The following is a 26283-nucleotide window of genomic DNA, read 5'->3' as shown; positions in this document are numbered from 1 at the left end:
ATAAATAATAATAATAATAATAATAATAATCATGGCTCTGGGGGCTTTATATGTTGTATATTTCGCGTAAGTGTGATGCACGAAATATAAAACATTGAAAGTACCCCAGAGTGATTATTACTATCATTATTATTATTATTATTATTATTATTATTACAGGAGTAAATGAGAAAGAGAACGAGGGAGATGCTGAGAATGTAAAAAAACACAGACGAATGCGTATGAATTCCTGTGTGCTTACGGTTGGCTCATACACATTAACCCCTTTACAGTGAACTTTTTTGTACTTCCATTCTTTCCTCTTCTTCTTTTTCCTCCTCTTTCTACAATAAATACTCACCTCTCACCCTACATTAAGACTACAAATATTTTCAGGTAAGTAATGAGTGTACTGCACAGCCTCTCCTCACTTAGCAATGTATTTGTTTACCAAAGACTCGGACTTATGACAGGCTGTCTGACCAGTATGCATACCTAAATAATGTATATTAGTGCTGATTTCCTCTATTCTGTTTATTACAATATACAGTACACTACTGTACGAACATTTAAAAATATACAAAAATTTTATATATGGTGCAAAGGTGATATTAAAACAAAATCAAAGATGGTTGACACAAACCTACTACATTATAGTATGCCCCTTGCTCTGCAATGAATATGTTTACTGCCATGGTCTTAGGAACATAACTCTGTCGTTAAGTGAGGAAAGGCTGTATATGCATCTCATTGCTACAATAAATACTACTCACCTCTCACACTATATTAAGACTACAAATATTTTAAGGTAAGTAATAACTGTATTGTATGTGTATTTTACCTTTTTATTGTTTTTTAAGGCTTAGTTCTATTTTCAATATATGAAAAATGCTAGAAATGGTGCAAAGGTGACATTAAAACAATATCTGAAGATGATTGGCACAATCCCTCAAAGTCAGAATTTCTCCTCTCATCAAGAAATACAATGCTTATGCATAAAATTATAATCATCATTCAAATCAACACAGGCAATGTGAAACCATTCACTATAAAAGGCACATTTAATTGCCTTAGTAATTTTCCAAACATTAACCTCACATACAGGATATCCATCCTTTCTTTTCATACCCACGTTTGTTAAATTCTTAACGCTGTTCCAGTTGGTGCCACCTGGAGATAGGTGTCAGCAAGGCTACCACAAGCAGGTAGGTTATAACTGAATTACACTCTATACACAATGTAACCCAACAACAAAGTGCATCAGCAATGAAAACTTTTCCCTTACTAATGTTGCAGATGATATTTAGTTTTGCACACTATGATGAGCTTAGAGGCAATGGATGTCATCCTCATTGGTTACTTAGCTACAATGATTATATAAATCAAGGGTAAGAGAGCAAATGACAACTGCTTACAAATGCATGCAGGCAATAACAAACAGTTGTCACCTATTGGCCATAATAACAAACAATTCTGTAACATGCGGATACTGTTCATTGTTTCGGAAATCTATTACCTAATGGATTTTGTCCATTAATTTTGATATTTATTAAATCTAAGTCTTACTGTATGTTTATGGAGATGCATAAACCCATAGGATTTATACAGCACTTGTGAAATGGGATACAATTAAGTTCAATGCAAGGACAAGGAGGGTACCTCCAATTCCCTGAATCAGTCTCAAACTGCTCCATGAAAGACCACCCTTTTTTGCAACCATCTAAGAGAGTAGTACCTCTCTAGGTGGCTGCTCTCTATCAGAGTTAATACAGTGGAACCTCGGTTTTCGTGATTAATCTGTTGGGAAAAGTCTGACGAAAACCCAAATCATTCAAAAACTGAAGCAATATTTCCCATAAGAAATAATGTAAATCCAATTAATCCATTCCAGACACCCAAAAATATTGACAAAAAATACACTTTATAGAGAATAACTTTAGTTTCACATACAAACTAGGGCATACGAAAACCGAGGTTCGACTGTATTTGCATAATTTATAAAAAAAAATTGATCATACTCACCTTACTGTATTGTCAAATGAGGTGGACATTACTTGACTGTTGTCTTTATTAAAAGCAAGTGAAGTTACACCTTCAGAATGTGCTCTTTCTATTTTACGTAAGCACTGCCCAGTGCTTACTCTCCATACCTGTAATGTGATGAGTATAATTATCATCATATTAATAGGGAAGTACTAAACCCATAGGGACATATAGCTCACAGGTAAGGATTAAACCAGTAGGGGGGCCATACAGCCCTTGGTAAATGGTAGGAATATTATTATTATTATTATTATTAAACACTACAGTAGTCTCCCACCATGGTGGGGGTGATCAAAGAAAAAAAAGAACAAGAAACACTTTCACCATCACTCACTCTATCACTATCTTGCCAGAAAAGTGCCAACATCACAGCTCAGTTTTCACTCCAAACTGCAATATCCCATCTCTCCTTTAAAATGCTGTTGAATCCAGCTAGCTGGTTTCCCTGAATCTCTTCATAAATGTTACCCTGTTCACACTCCAGCAGCACATCAAGTCATAAAAAGCACTTGCCTCTACTCACCTATGCCTAACACCCTCGCACACACCTGTTGGATATCCAAGCTCCTTGCACACAAAACTTCCTTTACCCCCCTTGCTCCAGTCTTTCGTAAGATGGCCTCTTAATCCTCCTCCTCCCCTCCAGTACAAATTTATACATCCTCAAGTCATCCTATTTTACTCCTCACTAAAAGTCCAAACCACCTTAACAACCCTTCCTTAGACCTTTGGATAATACTTTTAGTAACACTGCACCTTCTTCTAATCTCTAAAATATGAATTCTCTGCATAATATTCACACCACACATTGCCCTCGGACACATCTCCACTACCTCCTCACTGCAATATTTAAACCCCTGGCTTCACACCCATATAATAATGTTGATACCACTACACTCTAGCACATTTCCCTTATTGCCTCCATAGATATGTCTGTACAAATGCCTCAATGCACCATCCATCTCTTCCCTCATCAGTTCTATGATTCACCTCATCTTTCATAAACCCGTCTGCTGACAAATCCACTCTCAAATGTATGAAGACATCTGCTTCCTCCATATTCCCTCCTTTCAATCTGATATACAATCTTTCATTACTTAAATTTTTTATCACTCTGATCACCTTGCTCTTTCCTATGCTTACTTAAAATTTCCTTCTTCTAAATACCCTCTCAAATTTGTCTTCCAACCTTTGCAATTTCTCTTCAGAAACTGCCAAAAGCATCATCCAATCAGCAATATGCTACAGTGGCAACTACTTATTATCAGATTCTTTATCTTTTAACTCTTATATTACTGGTGACTCAAATTCACATCATATGGCTACCATCTTCAAATTTTGTGCTAGAAGTATGAGTGGCCTACACAACAAAGAATAGGTGTGCACAGTAAATGTGTGCTAATGAGAAAAAAATCCCATTATTTGGGCAACTTAAACTTTTGTCCTTGGATACGTTCCAAGGACCTGCTGCGGATACCGAAACTGCGGATAGTAGCGAACCCGATGTATAAGTTGTTTTAAAAGTTACATATATACCCATGATAAAGTTTAATTGATAAATTATGCACAATATGTGGAGAATTAGCACTTTTTCACTGATAGGAAGGACTTTATGGGTTTTCTTAGGCACTGAAGAACTGCCAGCATCACTACTTTTGCACCTTGAGGTCATTATCAATTAAGGAAAATTAAAGGTTATTTTCTGGCCATATTAACCCATGCATAAGTGAAACTGTGGATACTGGACCCGTGGATATGGGGTCCTACAGTATACAGGAAGGCCCCGCTTTACGGCGTTTCACTTTACGGCGTTCCGCTAATACGGACATTTCAAATTATGACCAAAACTCACTATACGGCTCCCCCCACCTGACTTTCTAATACGGTCACCGTGCCCCACCCTGTTTGTTTACATTCTCCATGAGCTCAGTAAGCACTAAGTCTCTCCATTTTGTCTGGAAACTCCAAAATTTCAAATGTTTTTAAAAGTTATTTCATATTTTATATATACTCTGATAATTATACTTATGTATACCTGTACCTAAATAAACTTACATACATCGAGTCATTTAAATGTCGTATATTACGTTAATATACACATTTTCATTAATCCATCCATGATATTTTTTTCAAAATTATATAATAAACACGATGCATAACATATAAATAAGATAAATACACCCCACAGTAGAATAAATAAACATAAATGTGAGATGTGAGCAGACGACTTCCACAAGTGACGCCATAATAACAATACTCACCGAGTCTCATTAAATGTCGTATATTACGTTAATATACACATTTTCATTAATCCATCCATGATATTTTTTTCAAAATTATATAATAAACACGATGCATAACATATAAATAAGATAAATACACCCCACAGTAGAATAAATAAACATAAATGTGAGATGTGAGCAGACGACTTCCACAAGTGACGCCATAATAACAATACTCACCGAGTCTCATTAAATGTCGTATATTACGGTAATATACACATTTTCATTAATCCATCCATGATATTTTTTTCAAAATTATATAATAAACACGATGCATAACATATAAATAAGATAAATACACCCCACAGTAGAATAAATAAACATAAATGTGAGATGTGAGCAGACGACTTCCACAAGTGACGCCATAATAACAATAGTCACCGAGTCTCATTAAATGTCGTATATTACGGTAATATACACATATTCATTAATCCAGCCATGATATTTTTTTCAAAATTATATAATAAACACGATACATAACATAAAAAGATGATAAATACACCCCACAATAGAATAAATAAACATAAATATAAGATGTGGGAGCCTGGTTTGTTTACATAACTCTGCGCCTGTTACCTCTCATGTACTCATTCTTTCTCTCTCTCATTTATTCGTTTTATCTCATTTACTTACTCCTGACCCTACATTAAGACTACAAATATTTTAAGGTAAGTAATGAGTGAACTGTATATACATTTTATCGCTCTGGGATGCTTAAATATCATAGAATAGTATGTGTGGGTGGGGTTGCCTGGTGAGGTAGCCTGGCTATTATGATACATACCACACTTGATTTCTTACAATAAATACTACTTGTCTCACCCTAGATTAAGACTATAAATATTTTAAGGTAAGTAATGAGTGCACTATGTGTGTATTGTACTTTTTTATTGTTTTTTGATGCCTGGTTCTATTGCTAACATAATATATGTTAGTGTAAACTTGTTATCTAGTGTTTGTATGCATTTGTAAGTGGAAAAAAAGGGTGTTCCACTTTACGGCGGTTTCCGCTTTACGGCGGTAGCCTGGAACCTAACCCGCCGTATAAGTGGGGCCTTCCTGTATATTTTACTGAAGGTTTATTATAACTCCTCTACTGATGCATACAAACATTGACCCTGAACTTTACCTATTAAGCAATACAGCAACCAGCAGCTTACTGATTAATGCCAATGCTAAAAGTGTTCTTAATAAAGGTAAATTTCTGAGCATATTTAATTACAAATATTAAATGGAGAGTTAGAGGTATTGAGAAGATGGAGGGAATATTTTGAGGAATTGTTAAATGCTGATGAAGATAGGGAAGCTGTGATTTCGTGTATAGGGCATTGAGGAATAACATCTTGTAAGAGTAAGAAAGAGCAAGTTGTGAGTGTGGGGGAAGTTCGTGAGGCAGTGAGTAGACTGAAAGGGAGTAAGGCAGCAGGGATTGATGGGATAAAGACAGGAAGGCTAAAAGCAGGTGGGGATATAGTTTTGGAGCGGTTGGTGCTTTTATTTAATAAATGTATGGAAGAGGGTAAGGTGCCTAGTGATTGGCAGAGAGCATGCACAGTTCCTTTGTATAAAGGCAAAGGGGACAAAAGAGGGTGCAAAAATTATAGGGGAATAAGTCTGTTGAGTTTCTTCTTCTTTTTAGTAATCTTTACAGGAAAAGGGGTTACTAGCCCAATGTTCCCGGCAGTTTAGTTGACTTTTACAACATGCAAGGCTTATGGAGGAAAGATTCATATTCCACTTCCCCATGGATATAAAAGGAAAAATAATAAGAACAAGAACTATTAAGATAAAATCAAAGAAAACTCAGATGAGTGTGTATAAATAAACGTGTACATGTATGTGTAGTGTGACCTAAGTGTAAGTAGAAGTAGCAAGACGTACCTGTAATCTTGCATATTTATGAGACAGACAAAAGACATCAGCAATCCTACCATCACGTAAAACAATTACAGGCTCTCGTTTTGCACTCACTTGGCAGGACGGTAGTACCTCCCTGGGTGCTTGCTGTCTACCAATCTATTACAGTGATTATGTATGAGTGAGGTGAAAGTGTTGAATGATGAAAGAATTTTCTTTTTGGGGATTTTTTCTTTCTTTTTGGGTCACCCAGCCTCGGTGGGAGACAGCCAACTTGTTAAAAAAAAAAAAAAGTCTGTTGAGTATACATGGTAAAGTGCATGGTAGAGTTATAATCGAAAGAATTAAGAGTAAGATGGAGAGTAGGAGAGCAGATGAACAAGGAGGCTTTAGGAAAGGTAGGGGGTGTGTAAACTAAGTGTTTACAGTGAAACAGTACAGTGGACCCCTGCATAACGTTGGCATCGCATAGTGTTAAATCCGCATAGCGATACATTTTAACGCAAAAATTTTGCCTCGCATAGTGTTAAAAAATTCTCTCAACGCGATTCGTCCGAGACACGTCCATGCGGCCTGAGCCAGCCTCACTTGTTCTGCCAGTAGCATTGTTTACAAGCCAGCCTCCGCGGTAACATTCAAGCATACAATCGGAACATTTCGTATTATTACAGCCTTTTTATAGTGATTTCACCTGAAAAATAAGTGACCATGGGCCCCAAGAAAGCTTCTAGTGCCAACCCTACAGGAATAAGGGTGAGAATTACTATGGAGATGAAGAAAGAGTTCATTGCTAAGTATGAAAGTGGAGAGCGTGTCTCCGAGCTGGCCAGGTTGACTCGACTCACGAAATCGTAATGACACGATTGCAAACAAACCATACCCCGGCCGGGATTGAACCCGCGGTCATAGAGTCTCAAAACTCCAGCCCGTCGCGTTAGCCACTAGACCAGCTAGCCACAATAAGATTCGTCCAACTAGGTATATTTCTACACCATAGGAAGGTTAGCACAGGCACCACTGTGACCACAAATGCAAGTTTTTTACAGACAAATCTCCAGCTAGCGTGGCCGTGACGAACTCTAGCTCAAGTCCCTTCCCTTTTGAGACTCTATGACCGCGGGTTCAATCCCGGCCGGGGTATGATTTGGTTTTTTTTCTGGCCAGGTTGTATAGTAAACCCCAATCAACCATCGCTTCTATTGTGTCCAAGAGAACGGCAATCAAGGAAGCTGTTCTTGCCAAAGGTTTAACTGTGCTTTCGAAACAGAGATCGCAAGTGATAAAAGATGTTGAGAGACTGTTATTGGTGTGGATAAACGAAAAACAGATAGCAGGCGATAGCATCTCTCAAGCAATCATAAGTGAAAAGGCTAGGAAGTTGCACAAGGATTTAATTAGAAAAATGCCTGCAACTAGTGGTGATGTCAGTGAACTTCAAGATCAGCAAAGGTTGGTTTGAGAGATTTAAGAGGCGTAGTGGCATACATAGTGTGATAACGCATGGTGAGGCTACCAGTTCGGACCACAAAGCAGCTGAAAAATATGTGCAGGAATTCAAGGAGCACATAGACAGTGAAGGACTGAAACCTGAACAAGTGTTTAATTGTGACGAAACAGGCCTGTTTTGGAAGAAAATGCCAAGCAGGACCTACATTACTCAGGAGGAAAAGGCACTATGAAAGACAGGCTTACTCTTCTCATGTTTGCCAATGCTAGTGGTGATTGCAAAGTGAAGCCTTTATTAGTGTATCACTCTGAAACTCCCAGAGCGTTCAGGCAAAAGAATATCCTCAAGGCTAATTTGTGTGTGCTGTGGAGTGCAAACAATAAGGCATGGGTCACTATGGACTTTTTCTATGACTGGTTACACCAAGCATTTGCCCCCACTGTGAAAAATTACCTAACTGAAAAGAAATTAGACCTTAAGTGCCTCCTGATGTTAGACAATGCCCCTGGTCATCCTACAGACTTGGCAGAGCGACTTTGTGGGGACATGAGCTTCATTAAGGTGAAGTTTTTACCTCCTAATACCACTCCTCTCCTGCAGCCCATGGACCAGCAGGTTATTGCAAACTTCAAAAAACTGTACACAAAAGCTCTGTTTGAAAGGTGCTTTATAGTGACCTCAGAAACTCAATTGACTCTAAGAGAGTTTTGGAGAGAGCACTTTAATATCCTCAATTGTGTAAACCTTATAGGTAAGGCTTGGGAGAGAGTGACTAAGAGGACCTTGAACTCTGCTTGGAAGAAACTGTGGCCAGAATGTGTAGACCAAAGGGGTTTTGAAGGATTTGAGGCTAACCCTGAGAATCCTATGCCAGTTGAGGAATCAATTGTGGCATTGGGGAAGTCCTTGGGGTTGGAGGTTAGTGGGGAGGATGTGGAAGAGTTGGTGGAGGAGGACAATGAAGAACTAACCACTGATGAGCTGCTAGATCAACTTCAACAGCAAGAGGCCACACCTGAGGAAACTGCTTCGGAGGAGGGGAGAGAGAAATTGAAGAAGCTGCCTACTTCAAAGATTAAGGAAATGTGTGCAAAGTGGCTTGAAGTGCAAACCTTCATGGATGAAAATCACCTTCAGACAGCTATTGCAAGCCGTGCTGGTGACTATTACACTGACACTGTTGTGAAACACTTTAGGAAAGTCATAAAGGAACGAGAGGTACAGGCCACTATGGACAGATATGTTGTGCGACAGAAGTCCAGTGACTCTGAAGCTGGTCCTAGTGGCATTAAAAGAAGAAGGGAAGTAACCCCAGAAAAGGACTTGACACCTCAAGTCCTAATGGAAGGGGAGTCCCCTTCTAAACACTAAAACCATCCAGTCTCCCCTCCTCCCATCCCATCAATCATCACCACATCTTCAATAAAGGTAATTGTCATGTAACTGTGCATGTTTTCTTAAGTTTGTGTGTATTAAAAATAATATTTCATGTGGTAAAAATTTTTTTTTTCATACTTTTGGGTGTCTTACACGGATTAATTTGATTTCCATTATTTCTTATGGGGAAAATTAATTCGCATAACGATAATTTCGCATAACATTGAGCTCTCAGGAACGGATTAATAGTGTTATGCGGGGGTCCACTGTATTTAGAAAAGGGCGAAGAGGTTTTTGTGGCATTTATGGATTTTGAAAAGGCGTATGACAGGGTAGATAGGAGAGCAATGTGGCAGATGTTGCAAATGTATGGAATAGGAAGTAGGTTACTGAAAGCAGTGAAGAGTTTTTACATGGACAGTGAGACTCAGGTTAGAGCATGTAGGAGAGAGGGAGATTATTTCCCAGTAAAAGTAGGCTTTAGACAAGGATGTGTGATGTTGCCATAGTTCTTCAATGTATTTATAGATGGGGTTGTAAAAGAAGTGAATGCTTGGGTGTTGACAAGAGATGTGGGGTTAAAAAACAAAGAAACTAACTATTGCGACCCCAGAATGGGTCACAATGTATATATGTATATTACCTGTTCACATAATTTTACACTGCTGATATTTGCGATATTAGCTAAATCATAAATATATTGCTTTATATTATTATTTGATTTAGTTATATTATTAGGTAGGATGTAACGTTTATACATTATTCAGTGCTCATTGCTCGAGTGTGTTAAGTAGCTGCCGCATTGTCTAACTACTGTAACTACCGCCTCGCTTGTTTCGCTGCCGGCTTCTCTGTAGTTGCTGGGCAGCAGCAGTCCACAGAGAGTCACATGATCAGGGTGGGGTGATTACACCTCACCTGGGTGAGAGGTCTGCCTTGCCTTCGCTAGCTCTCTCTCTGTTTGACGATGACTCCAACAACACCTCCCTCTCCAGCTCTCCCTTCCTGGCCCTTGTTGGAACATCATCTCTGTCGGTCTCTCTTGTTGTTGGTTCTGTTTAACTCTGTTCATAGAGCATAGCCTAGACTTAGTGATTTTTGACGTTTTTACTGAGGTTGTGTGTCACACTAACACTCTGAGAAACTCAGGTCCTGAGCTGTAGCTTCTGACCTAATTTGTACTGGTATCTGTGTACCATTACAGTCAGGGATTTTCTTATGCTGAACTTAGATTCAGTATTATGGAAGTTTTGTGACTTTTGTGGAGGATCTGCAGATGGTCTCTACTTAGGGTCGTTATGTTATCTCCTTGTTCCTTATTCTGTGTTGCTGCTGCTTGTTATATTGCTGTTCAGTGAATCGGTCATTTTACTGTTCAAGCAAGCTGTTCTGGTTGCCAGGTTGGTCAAGAAGTTAGTTTATGTGAGGACTTTTAGTCAGTCACTGGTTAAGTCTAGTTGTGTCTTGAGACATAGCGAACTACTTAGAGCATTTACACACATACTCACTTGTACATACATATTAGTATTATGTTCTTAAATGCTGACAATGTACCAGACGGTACTTTAAAGCCATAAAGATATGATATGTGCCTTCAGCACAATACTACTGTACACGAGAGAAGTGTAGGAATTTGTATCCTATATTATATTAAATTGATTACTTTGATTTACTTTGATACTGTCCACCTAGACAACTTTATCTTTACAGTGGTCCCTCGTTATCCATAATTAATCTGTTCCTTGAAGTGTGACTATTATCGAAATTTATGATTTTCGAATCAATTTTCCCCATAAGAAATAATGTAAATACAATTAATCTATTCCTGACACCCAGAAGTAATAAAACAAAAAAATTTTTTACGTGAAATATAGATGTAGTACATAAACAATACAATGGGACATGATGAATGAAACATTAACAGCATAACACTTACCTTTATTGGCAATTCTTCTTAATGTATGGAAGACTGGAGGAGGAGAGAGATTGGATTATTTATAGTTTGGAAGGGGAATCCCCTTCCATCAACACCTCAGGTACCAATTGCTTTTCTGGGGTTACTTCTCTTCTCTGTTTCTTAATGCCACTAGGACCAGCTTGAGAGTTACTGGAGTCCTGTCTTGCAAAAAAAGTGTCCAGAGAGCTCTGTTTCTGGCGTCTCTTTAAAACTTCCCTAAAATGGGCCAAGACTTTGTCACTGTACATGTTGCCAACATGGCTTGCAACAGCCTTGTCAGGGTGAAGTTTCTCCATAAATCTTTCCATTTTACCCCACATTTCAAAAATCTCCTTAATTTCTGAAGAAGGCAACTTCTTCCATCTCTCTTCCTCCTCCTCTGCAGCAAGATTCTGAGCTGCGATCTGTTCCTGTTCCTGCTGAAGCTCTTGCAGCTCCTCAGTGGTGAGCGCTTCGTTGTGGTCTTCCACCAAGTCTTCCACATCCTCCAAACTCACATCCAACCCCATGGAACTCCCCAGTGCCACAATAGATTTCACAACTGTCATAGGCTCATCAGGGTCAGCCACAAACCCTTCAAAATCCCTCTTGCGGACACAATCTGGCCACAATTATCTCCAAGCAGAGTTCCAAGTCCTGGTAGTCACTCCCTCCCAAGCCTTACCTATAAGGCTTATGCAATGGAGGATACTGAAGTGTTCTTTCCAAAAATCTCTTAAGGTCAAGTGAGTGTCTGAGGTCACATTAAAGCACCTTTGAAACATTGCTTTGGTGTAGAGTTTTTAAAAGTTTGAAATGACCTGCTGGTCCATGGGCTGGAGGAGAGGAGTGGTATTCGGGGGCAAGAACTTTACTGTGATGAACCCAAACTCCTCCAAAATTAGGTCATCCAAGTTTGGAGGATGAGCAGGTGCATTGTCCATTACTAGGAGGCACTTGAGATCCAATTTCTTTTCCAGGAGGTAATTCTTCACACTAGGGCCAAACACTTCATTGAACCACTCGATGAAAATTTCCCTCGTGACCCATGCCTTATTATTAGATTTCCAAAACACACACAATTTACTCTTCATAACATTGTTTTTCCTGAACACCCTGGGATTTTCAGAATGGTACACTAGTAATGGCTTCACTCTGAAATCCCCACTAGCATTAGCACAACATGAGCGTCAGCCTGTCTTTCATAGGCTTGTGTCCTGGCAGTCCCTTTTCCTCCTGGGTAATGTAGGTCCTCTTTGGCATTTTCTTCCAAAAGAGGCCTGTTTTGCCACAATTGAACACTTGTTCAGGTTTCAGTCCTTCAGTCTCTATGTACTCCTTGAATTCACTTACGAATTTTGTAGCTGCAATTTGGTCCAAACTGGCAGCCTCACCATGCCTTACCACACTGTGTATGCCACTACGGTTCTTAAATCTCTCAAACCAACCTTTGCTGGCCTTAAATTCACAAATATCAGTACTCATTGCAGGCAATTTCTTTACCAGATCGTCATGCAACTGCCTAGCCTTTTCACAAATAATTGACGAATACTGGTGATCTCATTTTTGTCAGCATATTTACCCCCTTTGCAACAACAGCTTCCTTGATTTCCTTTTTCTTGGCCACGATGGAAGCTATGGTTGTATGGGGTTTGTTGTACATCCTGGCCAGTTCGGCCACACGCACGCCACTTTCATATTGTTCAATGATGTTTTTCTTAAATTCAATCGTATTTCTCGCCTTCTTTACCAAAGGCTTGGCACTAGGAGCTTTCTTTGGAGCCATGGTAGTTTATTTAGTAGTTGCAAGCACTAAAATTAATGGAATACACCTACCATCCGACTTACGACCTGCTCGACTTACAACCACTCGACTTACGACCGTGTTTTTTATGCCAAATTTCTGGGAAATAAACAACTATTTGTGTTGTACACAGTGTTTATTCTAAACCTTACAGTATAAAATACAGTACTAACAACATAAAAAGTAAAGTAAAACATGAAATACCAAAATAAAACAATAAAATAAAGTCATTACAAAAATGTTTTGTTGATATTCAGTAGTAAAGTTCGACTTACGACCGGTTTCTCGGAACCGAACTCGGTCGTAAGTCGGATGGTAGGTGTATTATGAAATATTTCATATGAACAAGTGAGGGGACCGTCGCTCACTGGTAAACAATGGCACACTGGCTGGGAATAGCTCAGAGCTGTGCGTACGCGTCCCAGATGAACGACTATTCACGAATCAAACTACGATTAGCGAGCCAATGTTTCGACGAAAATAACGTTACGATTTCCGAAAATTACGACTATTGAGCCTTACGATTATCAAGGGACCACTGTATTAATAAACTTCTTAAATTTTAATTTCTATAGTTAGTAGCCTACCAGTTGTAATCCTGAAGCACTACTGAATCTTACTATTAATTCTAATGGATAATTGGACCAGGATACTGATGACTTGTTACAAAAACCCAGTAACAGGCTGGATGTTAGAGGGGCAGTCCTTTCTAGTATTCACTGGAGATCTCTATGCTTATTAGACATCGCATTTTTTGTAACACTAACACAGAGTGGGAGTTGTCACAGTTGCTCTTTGCTGATGACACTGTGCCTTTGAGAGATTCTGAAGAGAAGTTGCAGAGGTTGGTGGATGAGTTTGGCAGGGTATGTAAAAAGAAGAAAATTAAAAGTGAATATAAGAGAGTAAGGTGATGAGGATAACAAAAAAAATTAGGTGATGAAAGATTGGATATCAGATTGGAGGGAGAGAGTATGGAGGAGGCAAATGTATTCAGATATTTAGGAGTGGACAAGTCAGCAGATGGGTCTATGAAAGATGAGCTTAATCACAGAATTGATGATGAAAAAAGGTGAGTGGTGCACTTAGGAGTCTGTGGAGACAAAGAACTTTGTCCGTGGAAGCAAAGAGGGGAATGTGTGAGAGTATAGTTATACCAATGCTCTTATATGGGTGTGAAACATGGGTGGTGAATGTTGCAACAAGGAGAAGGCTGGAGGCAGTGGAGATGTTATGTCTGAGAGCAATGTGTGGTGTGAATATAATGCAGAGAATTCATAGTTTGGAAATTAGGGGATAGGCGCGGGATTACCAAAACTATTATCCAGAGGGCTGAGGAGGGGTTGTTGAGGTGGTTTGGACATGTAGAGAGGGTGGAACGAAATAGAATGACTTCGAGAGTGTATTAATCTGTAGTGGAGGGAAGGTGGGGTAGGGGTCAGCCTAGGAAAGGTTGGAGGGAGGGGGTAAAGGAGGTTTTGTGTGCGAGGGGCTTGGACTGTTTGCAAGCATGCGTGAGCATGTTAGATAGGAGCGAATGGAGACAAATTGTTTTTAGAATTTGACGTGCTGTTGGAGTCTGAGCATTGTAACATTTATGAAGGGATTCAGGGAAACCGGCAGGCCAGACTTGAGTCCTACAGATGGGAAGTACAGTGCCTGCACTCTGAAGGAGGGTTGTTAATGTTGCAGTTTTATAACTGTAGTGTAAGCACACCTCTCTGGCAAGACAGTGATGGAGTGAATAATGATGAAACTTTTTATTTTTCAGGCCACCCTGCCTTGGTGGGAGACGGCCGATGTGTTAATAAAAAAAAATTAATTGCAACACAAAATCGCTAAGCAACAATAATGGCATTACAGTACTTAAGTCCTTAAATGCCTTCTCTTGTATTATTTTAAATTAAGAACTGGTAAAAACATCACTAATGTATTCAACGTACCTGGACACAATCTGGCCACAATTTTCTCCAAGCAGAGTTCAAAGTCCTGGAAGTCACTCCCTCCCAAGCCTTGCCTATAAAGCTTATTCAATTAAGCATGGTGAAGTGATTCCTCCAGAACTCTCTTAGAGTCAACTGAGTGTCCGAGGTCACTTCAAAGCACTTTTGAAACACTGCTTTTGTTTAGTTTTTTGAAGTTAGAAATGACCCGAGGAGTGGTGTTTGGAGGCAAGAACTTCACTGTGATGAAACTGAAGTCTCTAAACACTTGGTCTTCCAAGTCTGGAGGATGTGCAGGAACATTGTCCAGTACCAGGAGGCACTTGAGTGGCAATTTCTTTTCCAGGAGGTATTTTTTCACACTTGGGCCAAACACATCATTAACCCACTCTTTGAAAATTTGCCTTGTGACTCATGCCTTATTATTTGCCTTCCACATCACACAGAGTCTATTTTTGATGACATTGTCCTTCTTGAACACTGGGATTTTCAGAGTGATACACCAGTAAAGGCTTCACTCTGAAATCCCCATTAGCATTAGCACACAACAAGAGAGTTGGCTGTCTTTCATAGGCTTGTGTCCTGGCAGTGATTTTTCCTCCTGTGTAATGTAGGCCCTCTTTGGCATTTTCTTCCAAAACAGGCCTGTTTCATCACAACTGAACACTTGTTGGAGTTCAAATCCTTTAGCCTTAAAGTACCCCTTAAATTCTGCTACAAAGTTTTCAGCGACTTTTTTGTCAGAACTGGCAGCCTCACCACACTGTGTGTGCCACTATGCTTCTTAAATATCTCAAATCAGCCTTTGCTGGCCCTAAATTCACTAACAGCACCACTTGTTCCAGGAGTTTTCTTCACAAGATCCTCATGCAACTGCCTTGTCTTCTCACAAATAATCGACTCCACAACACTGTCTCCAACTAAACGTTTTTCCTTAATCCACAATAACAATAACTTTTCCATATCTTCCATTATTGGTGACCTTTGTTTTGTAATCACATTTACTCCTTTCGCAACATCAGCTTCCTTGATTTGTTCTTTCTTTGCCAGGATGGAAGTGATGATAGATTTATTTTTTCCCATACATCCTGGCAAGTTCCAGCACTCTCACACCACTCAATTTTTTTCAGTAACTTCTCGCTTGAATTCCACGGTGTTTCTCACTTTCTTTGCCACAGGAACTTTACTAGGAACTTTCTTTGGAGTTATGGTTACTTATTTTGCAGTGGCACTGACAAAAAACCACCAAAAACAATGAAAAACAAGCAAAATGTTTGGGTGAATGAGCAGAAGCTTCCTCATGCACTGAGACACACAGCCAAACTGATGTGCAAGCTGGCCCAGCCGGCGGAGGGATGCATCCAATACGGCTGATAAGTGAAATAATGGCTGATAACCAGTAGCCGAAAAACTGGCCTATAACCGAGTTGGCCGATAACAGGAATGGCCAATAACCAGGGGTCCACTGTACTTCCCACCAGCTAACCAGCTTTCCTGAATTTGTTCATAAATGTTACTTTGCTAACATCCCAACAATACCTTCATCGGCACTAAACCGATGTTCAGCAGTAAGAACAGTAATAACAAACCCCAAAAGCAACAACTTTCCACTCACCCTGATTAAACAAAATGCAGTAATCAAAACATATACACATACCTTGACTTGACCTCCTTGTGACCCGCTTGCCAGCATCTCTGAGTCTCGGCTGAACGCCAGGCTCAAAACGGCCGCTTCCATCATCATGTATGAATCTTTCTCTTGATACTTCAAATCTTTGCGAATCTTACCTAAAAAAAATAATACAATAATTACAGGAGTTTCCCACTTTTAGACTGACATGAAATATACCTGTAACATACTTGTAACCAGTTTCTAAGTGGGGTGGGGGGAAAAGTGCATAAATATAGGGAAGGAGAGAGGGGAGTGGAGTTATCAATCTCTCCTAACCCTTTCACTGTCTCTTGCATAGATCTACGTATGGTATTGGCACCAGTGCTACTCATGTAAATCTACATTACTGTCACCAGTGCCGCTCATGTATATCTACATTCTAAGCACAGTGCTCTCCATTTTGCTGCAAGTGGCAAATTTTGGCCTAGACATGACAGAATGGGTCTGTGCAGTGAGTATGCATAGAAAAAAAAGAAAAAAAATCGTACCTCATATGGTGCATGATGGGAAAAGAAGCAAACCTCTGACCTAGTGTTTGGTTTAAAACTGCAACTGAAATATTTTCTAGGGAGACTTTTATGGTTTTATTGGTATCAAATGACAGAATGGAAGACATTCTACTAATTTTGGTTGGTTCCAGAACTGTAAGTAGTCTGGAATAGGGTTCAAAGTAGCAGAAATATTTGATTTTTGACAATTTTCTTGATGAAGGGTAAGGCCTCCACTACCTCCCTCTCAGTCTGTTTTATAGGTTTTTACTATTTCTGCTTCAATTATAGGATGCCCTCAACCATAACAATAATTCCTGATTATATTTTATCCAACAAATATGGCAAAGCTTTGATATTTTGTGTGATAATAGATTCAAAATGGAAGGCAAGTATAATATGTACAGGAGAGGCCTGGGGACATGATTAATGAAGAGAATATAGGTTGCTTTAATTAATGGAATGCATACAGCATTTATTTTGGATTCCGTTTTTAAATTAGAATTTGTTTAATATTTTGTAAAAATGGGTGAAATTCAAAACTATGTACACTTTATAAAGTAAACTGGTGGTTTCTTGTTCTCAATCTATCGAGTGGTTGAATTAAGGAATGGAATTGGCTTAAAACAGTACTCAAACTGGGTGAAATCAGTGATGTGTAAATCACACCCAGACAACCAAATTTGAGCCTGCATAATTCTCTAAGTTTTCCAAATATTTTGTATTTTTGATGCTATTACCCTTTGAAAAAAATTCTATATCATTTCAAAAGATTTTTTTCTAATTCCAGACACTGTTAGCACTCTTAGTTTTGGAAGTCCCAACAGTGAGAGGCTTAAGTCAAGGTCACCTGTATACCTTTTCATAGCTTTTTAAGCTTAACTTTAAGGAACATCATACCAGTTGTAAAATTCCAGACTTCTATGATACCATCAAAGCTTCCCGTGACAAGGTATTGTCCATCAGGGCTGAAATGTGCACTCTCGACGTGAGCCTTCTGGGGAAAGCGTATGAAACGTGCTTGTTGGGTAGGAACCTTCTCATCCTCTTGCTCTCTCATGGCTGCCTTACCTCGGAACAAATCAATCTGAGTACCTGATGGGGGAAAAAAAAAAAAGTACAGTAATATCAAGGTAATCAGATTATTATTAAACTCATGGAGAAATGTTAAACCTATAAGGTAGGTTGGTCAAAAAACTGAAATTTTGATTTTTACTGCTTCCATTCCTTAAGATTTTTTCCACTTTGAGAAAATAATGCTAGCTCAATTTGGGACCAATCTGCTAATATTTACTGGTAGCTGTAGAGGCTTGAAGATTTTCTGTTAAAATACTTGATACAGGAAACTCTTGTGCAACTGCTTGCAATGGATTTTCCTTTCAAAATATGCTTACTACTTTATCAGAGAAGTTAATGTTTTGATTTTATTCAACGTTCTCTCCTAGAGTGCTAAAATAAAATGTCATTAGGCTATTTTCTATTTGCAATTAGATCATGTTTCATATTTTTCAGCTATTTTCTATTTGGAATTAGATCGTGTTTCATATTTTTCAGAGGATATTTTTGTTCTGTAGTTTGAGTGTTTAGGGCTGTAAACCACAGAACAGGACAAAAAAAAAATCGCAGATTTTATCTCCTTGACAGGTCTGGGAAGATTTTCAGCTCAGAGCTGCCTTCTACTGGCCAAGTGATTAGTGTTTTCTTGCACCATCTTACTGATGTAGAGTATACATGTTTTGTAAAACAACCTAAGAGTCATTGGGCTAACCTGGGGGTAATAATCCCTGGTGTTGCTGCCATTTTAAGGCTTGTCCCAAAAGAGCCAATAAACGTGAAGGAGGCACAACAGAAACTTCTCCTGCAAGTGCTGCTGCAATGGCTGCTCTTCGACGCTCTTTTGTCACACCTTCTGGGTAAGCCTCACGTGGATCAAAGTAGGAACGTGCTATCAAGTTTTCCAGATGAACATATCTGAAAAAAGAAAAACAAAGTCATGATACCATGGCTTTAACAAATCTTGACAAACCCACACCTTGGAAAGAAAACCTTAGATGACATTTTGGTCTGCCCAAATCCATTGTTTTCTTCCCAGTTTCCCTCTCTCAATTTCAATTCAACCCCTACTTTGTACATTGTACTAGTATGCAGGTGAAGACTGTGTCACTGTTCTAATACGCACAATTTTCATGGTTTCAAAAATACCACCTGCCAATATTTTTTACTTCAGTACAACTGTCTGGATTTCCTATAGCTTCTTCGTGCCCTTGAAAAAATCTTAGACCAGGCAGGTCCACATAGTGCATCATAGATAACATTGCCTAACTACCATTAGTAAACAATAAAACCAAGACCAGTTGTTCCACCACCAGCTTCCATACCAGTAAACTGGGTGTGGAACTTAACCCTTTCAGGGTCCGTCCCATAGATCTACGGCTTTACATTCAGGGTCCAAACCGTAGATCTACGCCATGAGTTCAGCTCACTCTGATAAGCTGTGAGTGGTAAATTTGGGCCTAGATATGAGAGAATACATCTATGTGGTATGTGTGCACCACATAAAACAAATCCTGCAGCACACAGTGTATAATGAGAGAAAAAAAACTGAGACTGTGATTTTCGATTAAAACAGCAACTTTGCAGTGTTTTTTCATATGTTTTTTATAGTTGTATTTGTGATTTCTTGGTTTCATTTGATAGAATGGAAGACATATTACAGAAATGGAGATGATTTTGATTGGTTTTAGTAATGAAAATGGCTTGAAACTGAGCTCAAAGTAGCGGAAATGTTTAATTTTTGTCGATGTTCAATAGTAAACAAATGACCTCACATGTCTAATACATGCCAGCTGGTGGGTCTAATATACATTCACAAATGTGGTGATGATATTTATACAATTATTACAATATTGCATAACAGTAAATCTTCTATTTTTTGGTGTGAATAAAAACTCATTATGTGAATAAAAAATGAAAATGGAATTTATTTGTAAAGACTCAAAACATAACTAATGAGCAGAGGAAATGTTAGTTTAGTGCCAGGAATATATACAATGTTTATTCTGGACCCTATTTTGAAATTGAAATATTTTGAACTTTGTGTTAAATTGGCCAAATTACCAATTTCCAATCACTTTATTTTGTAGTTGAAACAGTTGACTTGGCGATTTCTTGTGCTCAATCGATGAATAGAAGTAATACTAGCGAAATAGCTAAGAATTTGGTTGACTGGAATAATGTAATTGGCCTAAAATGGGAGTCAAATTCGGCAAAATCGCCAATTCATAAATATCGTTGACACATCAAAATTTGCGTGAGCATAATTTCGTCTATTTTCCATCAAATTTTGTACTTTTTGTTTTATTACCTTCAGAAAAAGATTCTCTACCATTTCATAAGAAAAAATAATTTTTTTTTTTTTTTTAAATTCTTGGACACTGGTGCACCCTTTGAAATTTGGCCTCTGGACCCTGAAAGGGTTAAAAGATGCCTTATTCTTTCCAAATTCATATCAATTACATGATACTAACAGAGGAATTTAGCCAAAAAGCACACTATGTAGATTTAACTTATGATAACCCAATATAGTCAAAACAGAGTGACATATTTCCATGTTTTGATAAGTATTACACCTTGAAGTGGTTGTAACAGATTAAGATTTTGCCATAGATCTGTTTCACAGTGGTTTAGAAGACAAAAAGATATTATGGACATGAATATTACAACATGTCTTTATAAGTTGTATCATGTACTTGTAGAAATAAATTATTATTATTATAATTATTTTTACTATGTAACCCAGGGCATTCCCTGAACCTAAACATATACATGTAACAACTTTTTTAACATACTGGCTGTCTCCCACTGAAGCAGTGTGACTCGAAAAAGAAACACTTTCACCATCCTTTTCACAGTCACTGTCTTGCCAGAGGCATGAAGCTATGACAGTTTAGATGTCACTCTAAACAGCCAGTATAGTCAAATATGACTTTTTTCTGTTTTAGTAATCCCACACCTAATTTCCAAACTACTTCACAGCATTCTGGAACGAAGAAAGTTCAAAACTCGGGGTTCCACTGTATTAGTGTCAGAACAAAGATTGCCTATGAAATCACAAGAACTACTATAAATTGTAATTATCAGAACATAAAAATTATATAAATTAAAAAAAATGAGGAAAAGAGGTATATCAGCAACTTTCCTGCAAGCGGCAGGACCCCATGTTGCCGTTAGGTGAGCATCCAGCACCAATTTCTCAGTCTTATATCTAGGTAAGTTCTGACTAAAATATTTTTTATCCTATTACATGTAGAAAAATGTCATCTTTATTTAATAATTTTTTTTTTAAATATTTTGATCACTTGGCGAGAGAACGCAGATCTACGTTTGCACAGTTTAGAGGTTAAACCATACATAAGGTCCAAGAAAATCTATATTTTTATTTCTGTGTTGTTTACATGTAATAAAATACCATTAAGCACAAAGAAAGCCACTAGCATGCATGAACATTTCAGGCAGACTAATCTTAATGATTACAGTCTCTCCTCACTTATTTATTTATGTCTTTGCAAATAGTACATTGAAAGTTTGTATTTACAATAATGGGTTGCAATGCAAAGAGAGCCTCTATTATGCTTAGGCATTATGGACCGACTTAACATTATTGGATTACAGACTACTTAACACTAAGAATTATGTCATAGTTGTACAGTAGAATATTAATTATATCATAGTTGTACAGTAGATTATTAATTATAAGTGAATCTAATTTATATAAGACAAAAGATATATTCATATATTCAAAAAATGCTTTTTGTGAAAACAATGATTCAATTACGTACTTGTTTACTGACCACTTGGACTTATGATCAACTCTCCAACCAGTATGCAAACCTAAATGATGTATATTAGAGCTGATTTCCTCTATTCTGTTAATTACAGTATACAGTAAACTACTGTATAAACATTAAAAAAATATACCAGAAATGTTATAAATGGTGCAAAGGTGACATTAAAAAAACATCTAAAGATGGTTGACACAAACCCACTATCAGTGTAGTATGTTCCTCGCTTAATGACCAATTCGCTTACCGACCTACTCTTAGGAACAGGACCCCATCGTTAAGTGAGGAGAGGCTGTACTTGAAACTAGACATAGGTTATGGAGTGGTAAATTTTAATTATGAATTTTTTTTTCCCCATCATGCACTGCATTGGGCATGATTTTTTTTATAGTGCACACTCTTTGCACAGACCCATTCTCTCTTATCTAGGCCAAAATTTATCACTCTCAGTTTATCCAAGTGAGCTGCATTCATGAAGTAGAACTACATCAGGAGTTCTATGTGATGGACAGTGAAAAGGTTAAATCAGAAAACTGCACTCATTTTAAAAACAAAGGGAATAACAGAATTAAATATTGCATTACCTTTCTGGTAGAGTTTGTTTGAGCATTATGAGAGGATCAGTGTTGCGAAGGACAGACTTAGCTGCTCCTAGTTCTCGCAGCTCAATTAACTCAAGAACAACCTGTTGATAAGTAGCTCATAAGAATTTTTTTCCTTAAATAAGCTCATTAACAAAGAAAAGAAGATAGTAATTATTAGCCCAGGGATATTCAAAAGATTTATATCCACCAAGGAAAACAGTGAAATATACTTATGCAAATTATTATATTACATTCATAGGGAAGTAATAACACCAGTGAGGCCATACATCACTTGGGAAATTGGAGGCAATCAGGTTTGACCCAAGGAAGGGGAAGGTAAAAAATTTACCATATATACTGTGGTTTAATTATTTTTTTTTATTAACACACTGGCCAATTCCCACCAAGGCAGGGTGGCCCGAAAAAGAAAAAAACTTTCACCATCAATCACTCCATCACTGTCTTGCCAGAAGGGTGCTTTTACACTACAGTTTTTAAACTGCAACACTGCAGGCACTGTACTTCCCATCTCCAGGACTCAAGTCCGGCCTGCCGGTTTCCCTGAATCCCTTCATAAATGTTACTTTGCTCACACTCCAACAGCACATCAAGTATTAAAAACCATTTGTCTCCATTCACTCCTATCAAACACACTCACACATGCCCGCTGGAAGTCCAAGCCCCTCGCACACAAAACCTCCTTTACCCCCTCTCTCCAACCTTTCCTAGGCCGACCCCTACCCCGCCTTCCTTCCACTACAGACTGATACACTCTTGAAGTCATTCTGTTTTGCTCCACTCTCTCTACATGTCCGAACCACCTCAACAACCCTTCCTCAGCCCTCTGGACAACAGTTTTGGCAATCCCACACCTCCCCCTAACTTCCAAACTACGAATTCTCTGCATTATATTCACACCACACATTGCCCTCAGACATGACATCTCCACTGCCTCCAGCCTTCTCCTCGCTGCAACATTCATCACCCATGCTTCACACCCATATAAGAGCGTTGGTAAAACTATACTCTCATACATTCCCCTCTTTGCCTCCAAGGACAAAGTTCTTTGTCTCCACAGACTCCTAAGTGCACCGCTCACCCTTTTCCCCTCATCAATTCTATGATTCACCTCATCTTTCATAGACCCATCCGCTGATACAGGTGCTCTTTAATTTACAATGGGCTTACATTCCGACGAACCCATCATAAGTTGAAAATATAACAAGTCAATGAGAATATATGCTAATAAATAAGTAAATATCCAGTGCCACTGAATAAGTAAATAAGCAAATAACTGATATAACTAACTAAATACCAGTACTGAAAAGTAAATAAATGAGTACAAGTTATGGACTTGCTGCCTTCATGCTGGCTAATTATTTCATCTCCAAATACCTGCTCATACAAATCAATAAGTTTCTTGTCAGGTAGTTTGAGGGTTTGGATAGCCTTCAGTACAGTGTCCCAATGACCCTGATTAATGTCTGCCATGAAGCTCTCCACGGAATCTACAGTATTGAGTGTGATTGAAGTTTCCTCCTGCAATGCTCGTAAAGTTCGTCCGAGGTTGTTCTCTTTGAGGTATTGCTGAATCAGACGGATCACGCTGCAAACATGAGAAAAATCACAATACTGTGGGTGGGAAAGGAGGTAAAGACAGATTACACAGCAAGTGAAATGGTAGGAACACATTTGCAAAAGTAGCCTAAGTTAGACTAAATAGTGCTTCAAAATAGTGACATACAAGGCATAAAGGGTGATTCAGAACTCTCCATGGTGAATAAAACTGCAAGAGCCACAGAAAAACACACAAGCTGTTAGATACTGCATGCAAATATTGTACTATGCAAGGGAAATCTGCAACTATAAAATAAGTGAGAACAACGTCCAGTATTGGGCCCCTACTTAAACAAGATGGGTCCTACACAGATGACAGCAAGGAAATGAGTGAGCTACTCAAGTCCCAATATGACTCAGTTTTTAGCAAGCCGCTAACCAGACTGAGAGTCGAAGATCAAAATGAATTTTTTATGAGAGAGCCACAAAATTTGATTAACACAAGCCTATCCGATGTTATCCTGACGCCAAATGACTTCGAACAGGCGATAAATGACATGCCCATGCACTCTGCCCCAGGGCCAGACTCATGGAACTCTGTGTTCATCAAGAACTGCAAGAAGCCCCTATCACGAGCCTTTTCCATCCTATGGAGAGGGAGCATGGACACGGGGGTCGTCCCACAGTTACTAAAAACAACAGACATAGCCCCACTCCACAAAGGGGGCAGTAAAGCAACAGCAAAGAACTACAGACCAATAGCACTAACATCCCATATCATAAAAATCTTTGAAAGGGTCCTAAGAAGCAAGATCACCACGCATCTAGAAACCCATCAGTTACACAACCCAGGGCAACATGGGTTTAGAACAGGTCGCTCCTGTCTGTCTCAACTATTGGACCACTACGACAAGGTCCTAAATGCACTAGAAGACAAAAAGAATGCAGATGTAATATACACAGACTTTGCAAAAGCCTTCGACAAGTGTGACCATGGCGTAATAGCGCACAAAATGCGTGCTAAAGGAATAACAGGAAAAGTCGGTCGATGGATCTATAATTTCCTCACTAACAGAACACAGAGAGTAGTCGTCAACAGAGTAAAGTCTGAGGCAGCTACGGTGAAAAGCTCTGTTCCACAAGGCACAGTACTCGCTCCCATCTTGTTCCTCATCCTTATATCCGACATAGACAAGGATGTCAGCCACAGCACTGTGTCTTCCTTTGCAGATGACACCCGAATCTGCATGACAGTGTCTTCCATTGCAGACACTGCAAAGCTCCAGGCAGACATCAACCAAATCTTTCAGTGGGCTGCAGAAAACAATATGAAGTTCAACAATGAGAAATTTCAATTACTCAGATATGGTAAACATGAGGAAATTAAATCTTCATCAGAGTACAAAACAAATTCTGGCCACAAAATAGAGCGAAACACCAACGTCAAAGACCTGGGAGTGATCATGTCGGAGGATCTCACCTTCAAGGACCATAACATTGTATCAATCGCATCTGCTAGAAAAATGACAGGATGGATAATGAGAACCTTCAAAACTAGGGAGGCCAAGCCCATGATGACACTCTTCAGGTCACTTGTTCTATCTAGGCTGGAATATTGCTGCACACTAACAGCACCTTTCAAGGCAGGTGAAATTGCCGACCTAGAAAATGTACAGAGAACTTTCATGGCGCGGATAACGGAGATAAAACACCTCAATTATTGGGAGCGCTTGAGGTTCCTAAACCTGTATTCCCTGGAACGCAGGAGGGAGAGATACATAATTATATACACCTGGAAAATCCTAGAGGGACTAGTACCGAACTTGCACACGAAAATCACTCACTACGAAAGCAAAAGACTTGGCAGACGATGCACCATCCCCCCAATGAAAAGCAGGGGGGTCACTAGCACGTTAAGAGACCATACAATAAGTGTCAGGGGCCCGAGACTGTTCAACTGCCTCCCAGCACACATAAGGGGGATTACCAACAGACCCCTGGCAGTCTTCAAGCTGGCACTGGACAAGCACCTAAAGTCAGTTCCGGATCAGCCGGGCTGTGGCTCGTACGTTGGTTTGCGTGCAGCCAGCAGCAACAGCCTGGTTGATCAGGCTCTGATCCACCAGGAGGCCTGGTCACAGACCGGGCCGCGGGGGCGTTGACCCCCGGAACTCTCTCCAGGTAAACTCCAGGTAAACCAACACACCAGAAAGTGATCCAATATGTTAAGAGAGGGATGGTGTCATTTTGATAAGGACTGAGTATTTTCATCCTGAGATATGCAAATCATCTATACACACCAGAAAATGTTGTCCTGAGCTGCCAAAAATTCCATATGAAAAACACAATGATAAAAAATTACAAATTAAGAAATGGAATGAGTATTAAACACTGAAAATATTTTATGCAGTAAGAAAAAATATATGAAGAAAAAGGATAAATAATAAAAGGCAACAGTGCACATAGATACTAG

General features: G+C 38.9%; 1 protein-coding gene across 11 annotated transcripts in view; it reads right to left on the bottom strand.

The window, feature by feature from the left end:
* Smu1 (Smu1 spliceosomal factor) overlaps positions 1–26283 on the bottom strand; it is a 154416-nt gene that overhangs the window by 54497 nt on the left and 73636 nt on the right. For all 11 annotated transcript variants that reach the window (XM_070097125.1, XM_070097127.1, XM_070097131.1 and 8 more), the window contains 6 exons: positions 23649–23859; positions 22254–22354; positions 18597–18799; positions 17729–17923; positions 16326–16456; positions 2002–2129 (listed from right to left, as the gene is read on the bottom strand). In XM_070097125.1, the coding sequence (XP_069953226.1) occupies positions 2002–2129; positions 16326–16456; positions 17729–17923; positions 18597–18799; positions 22254–22354; positions 23649–23859 (969 nt within the window). The remainder of the gene's footprint in view (positions 1–2001; positions 2130–16325; positions 16457–17728; positions 17924–18596; positions 18800–22253; positions 22355–23648; positions 23860–26283) is intronic.

This window comes from Cherax quadricarinatus, chromosome 56 (assembly GCF_038502225.1).
Source record: "Cherax quadricarinatus isolate ZL_2023a chromosome 56, ASM3850222v1, whole genome shotgun sequence".
In the NCBI taxonomy this organism is placed as follows: Eukaryota; Metazoa; Arthropoda; class Malacostraca; order Decapoda; family Parastacidae; genus Cherax; species Cherax quadricarinatus.
This window is presented reverse-complemented; position numbering and strand designations above follow the sequence as displayed.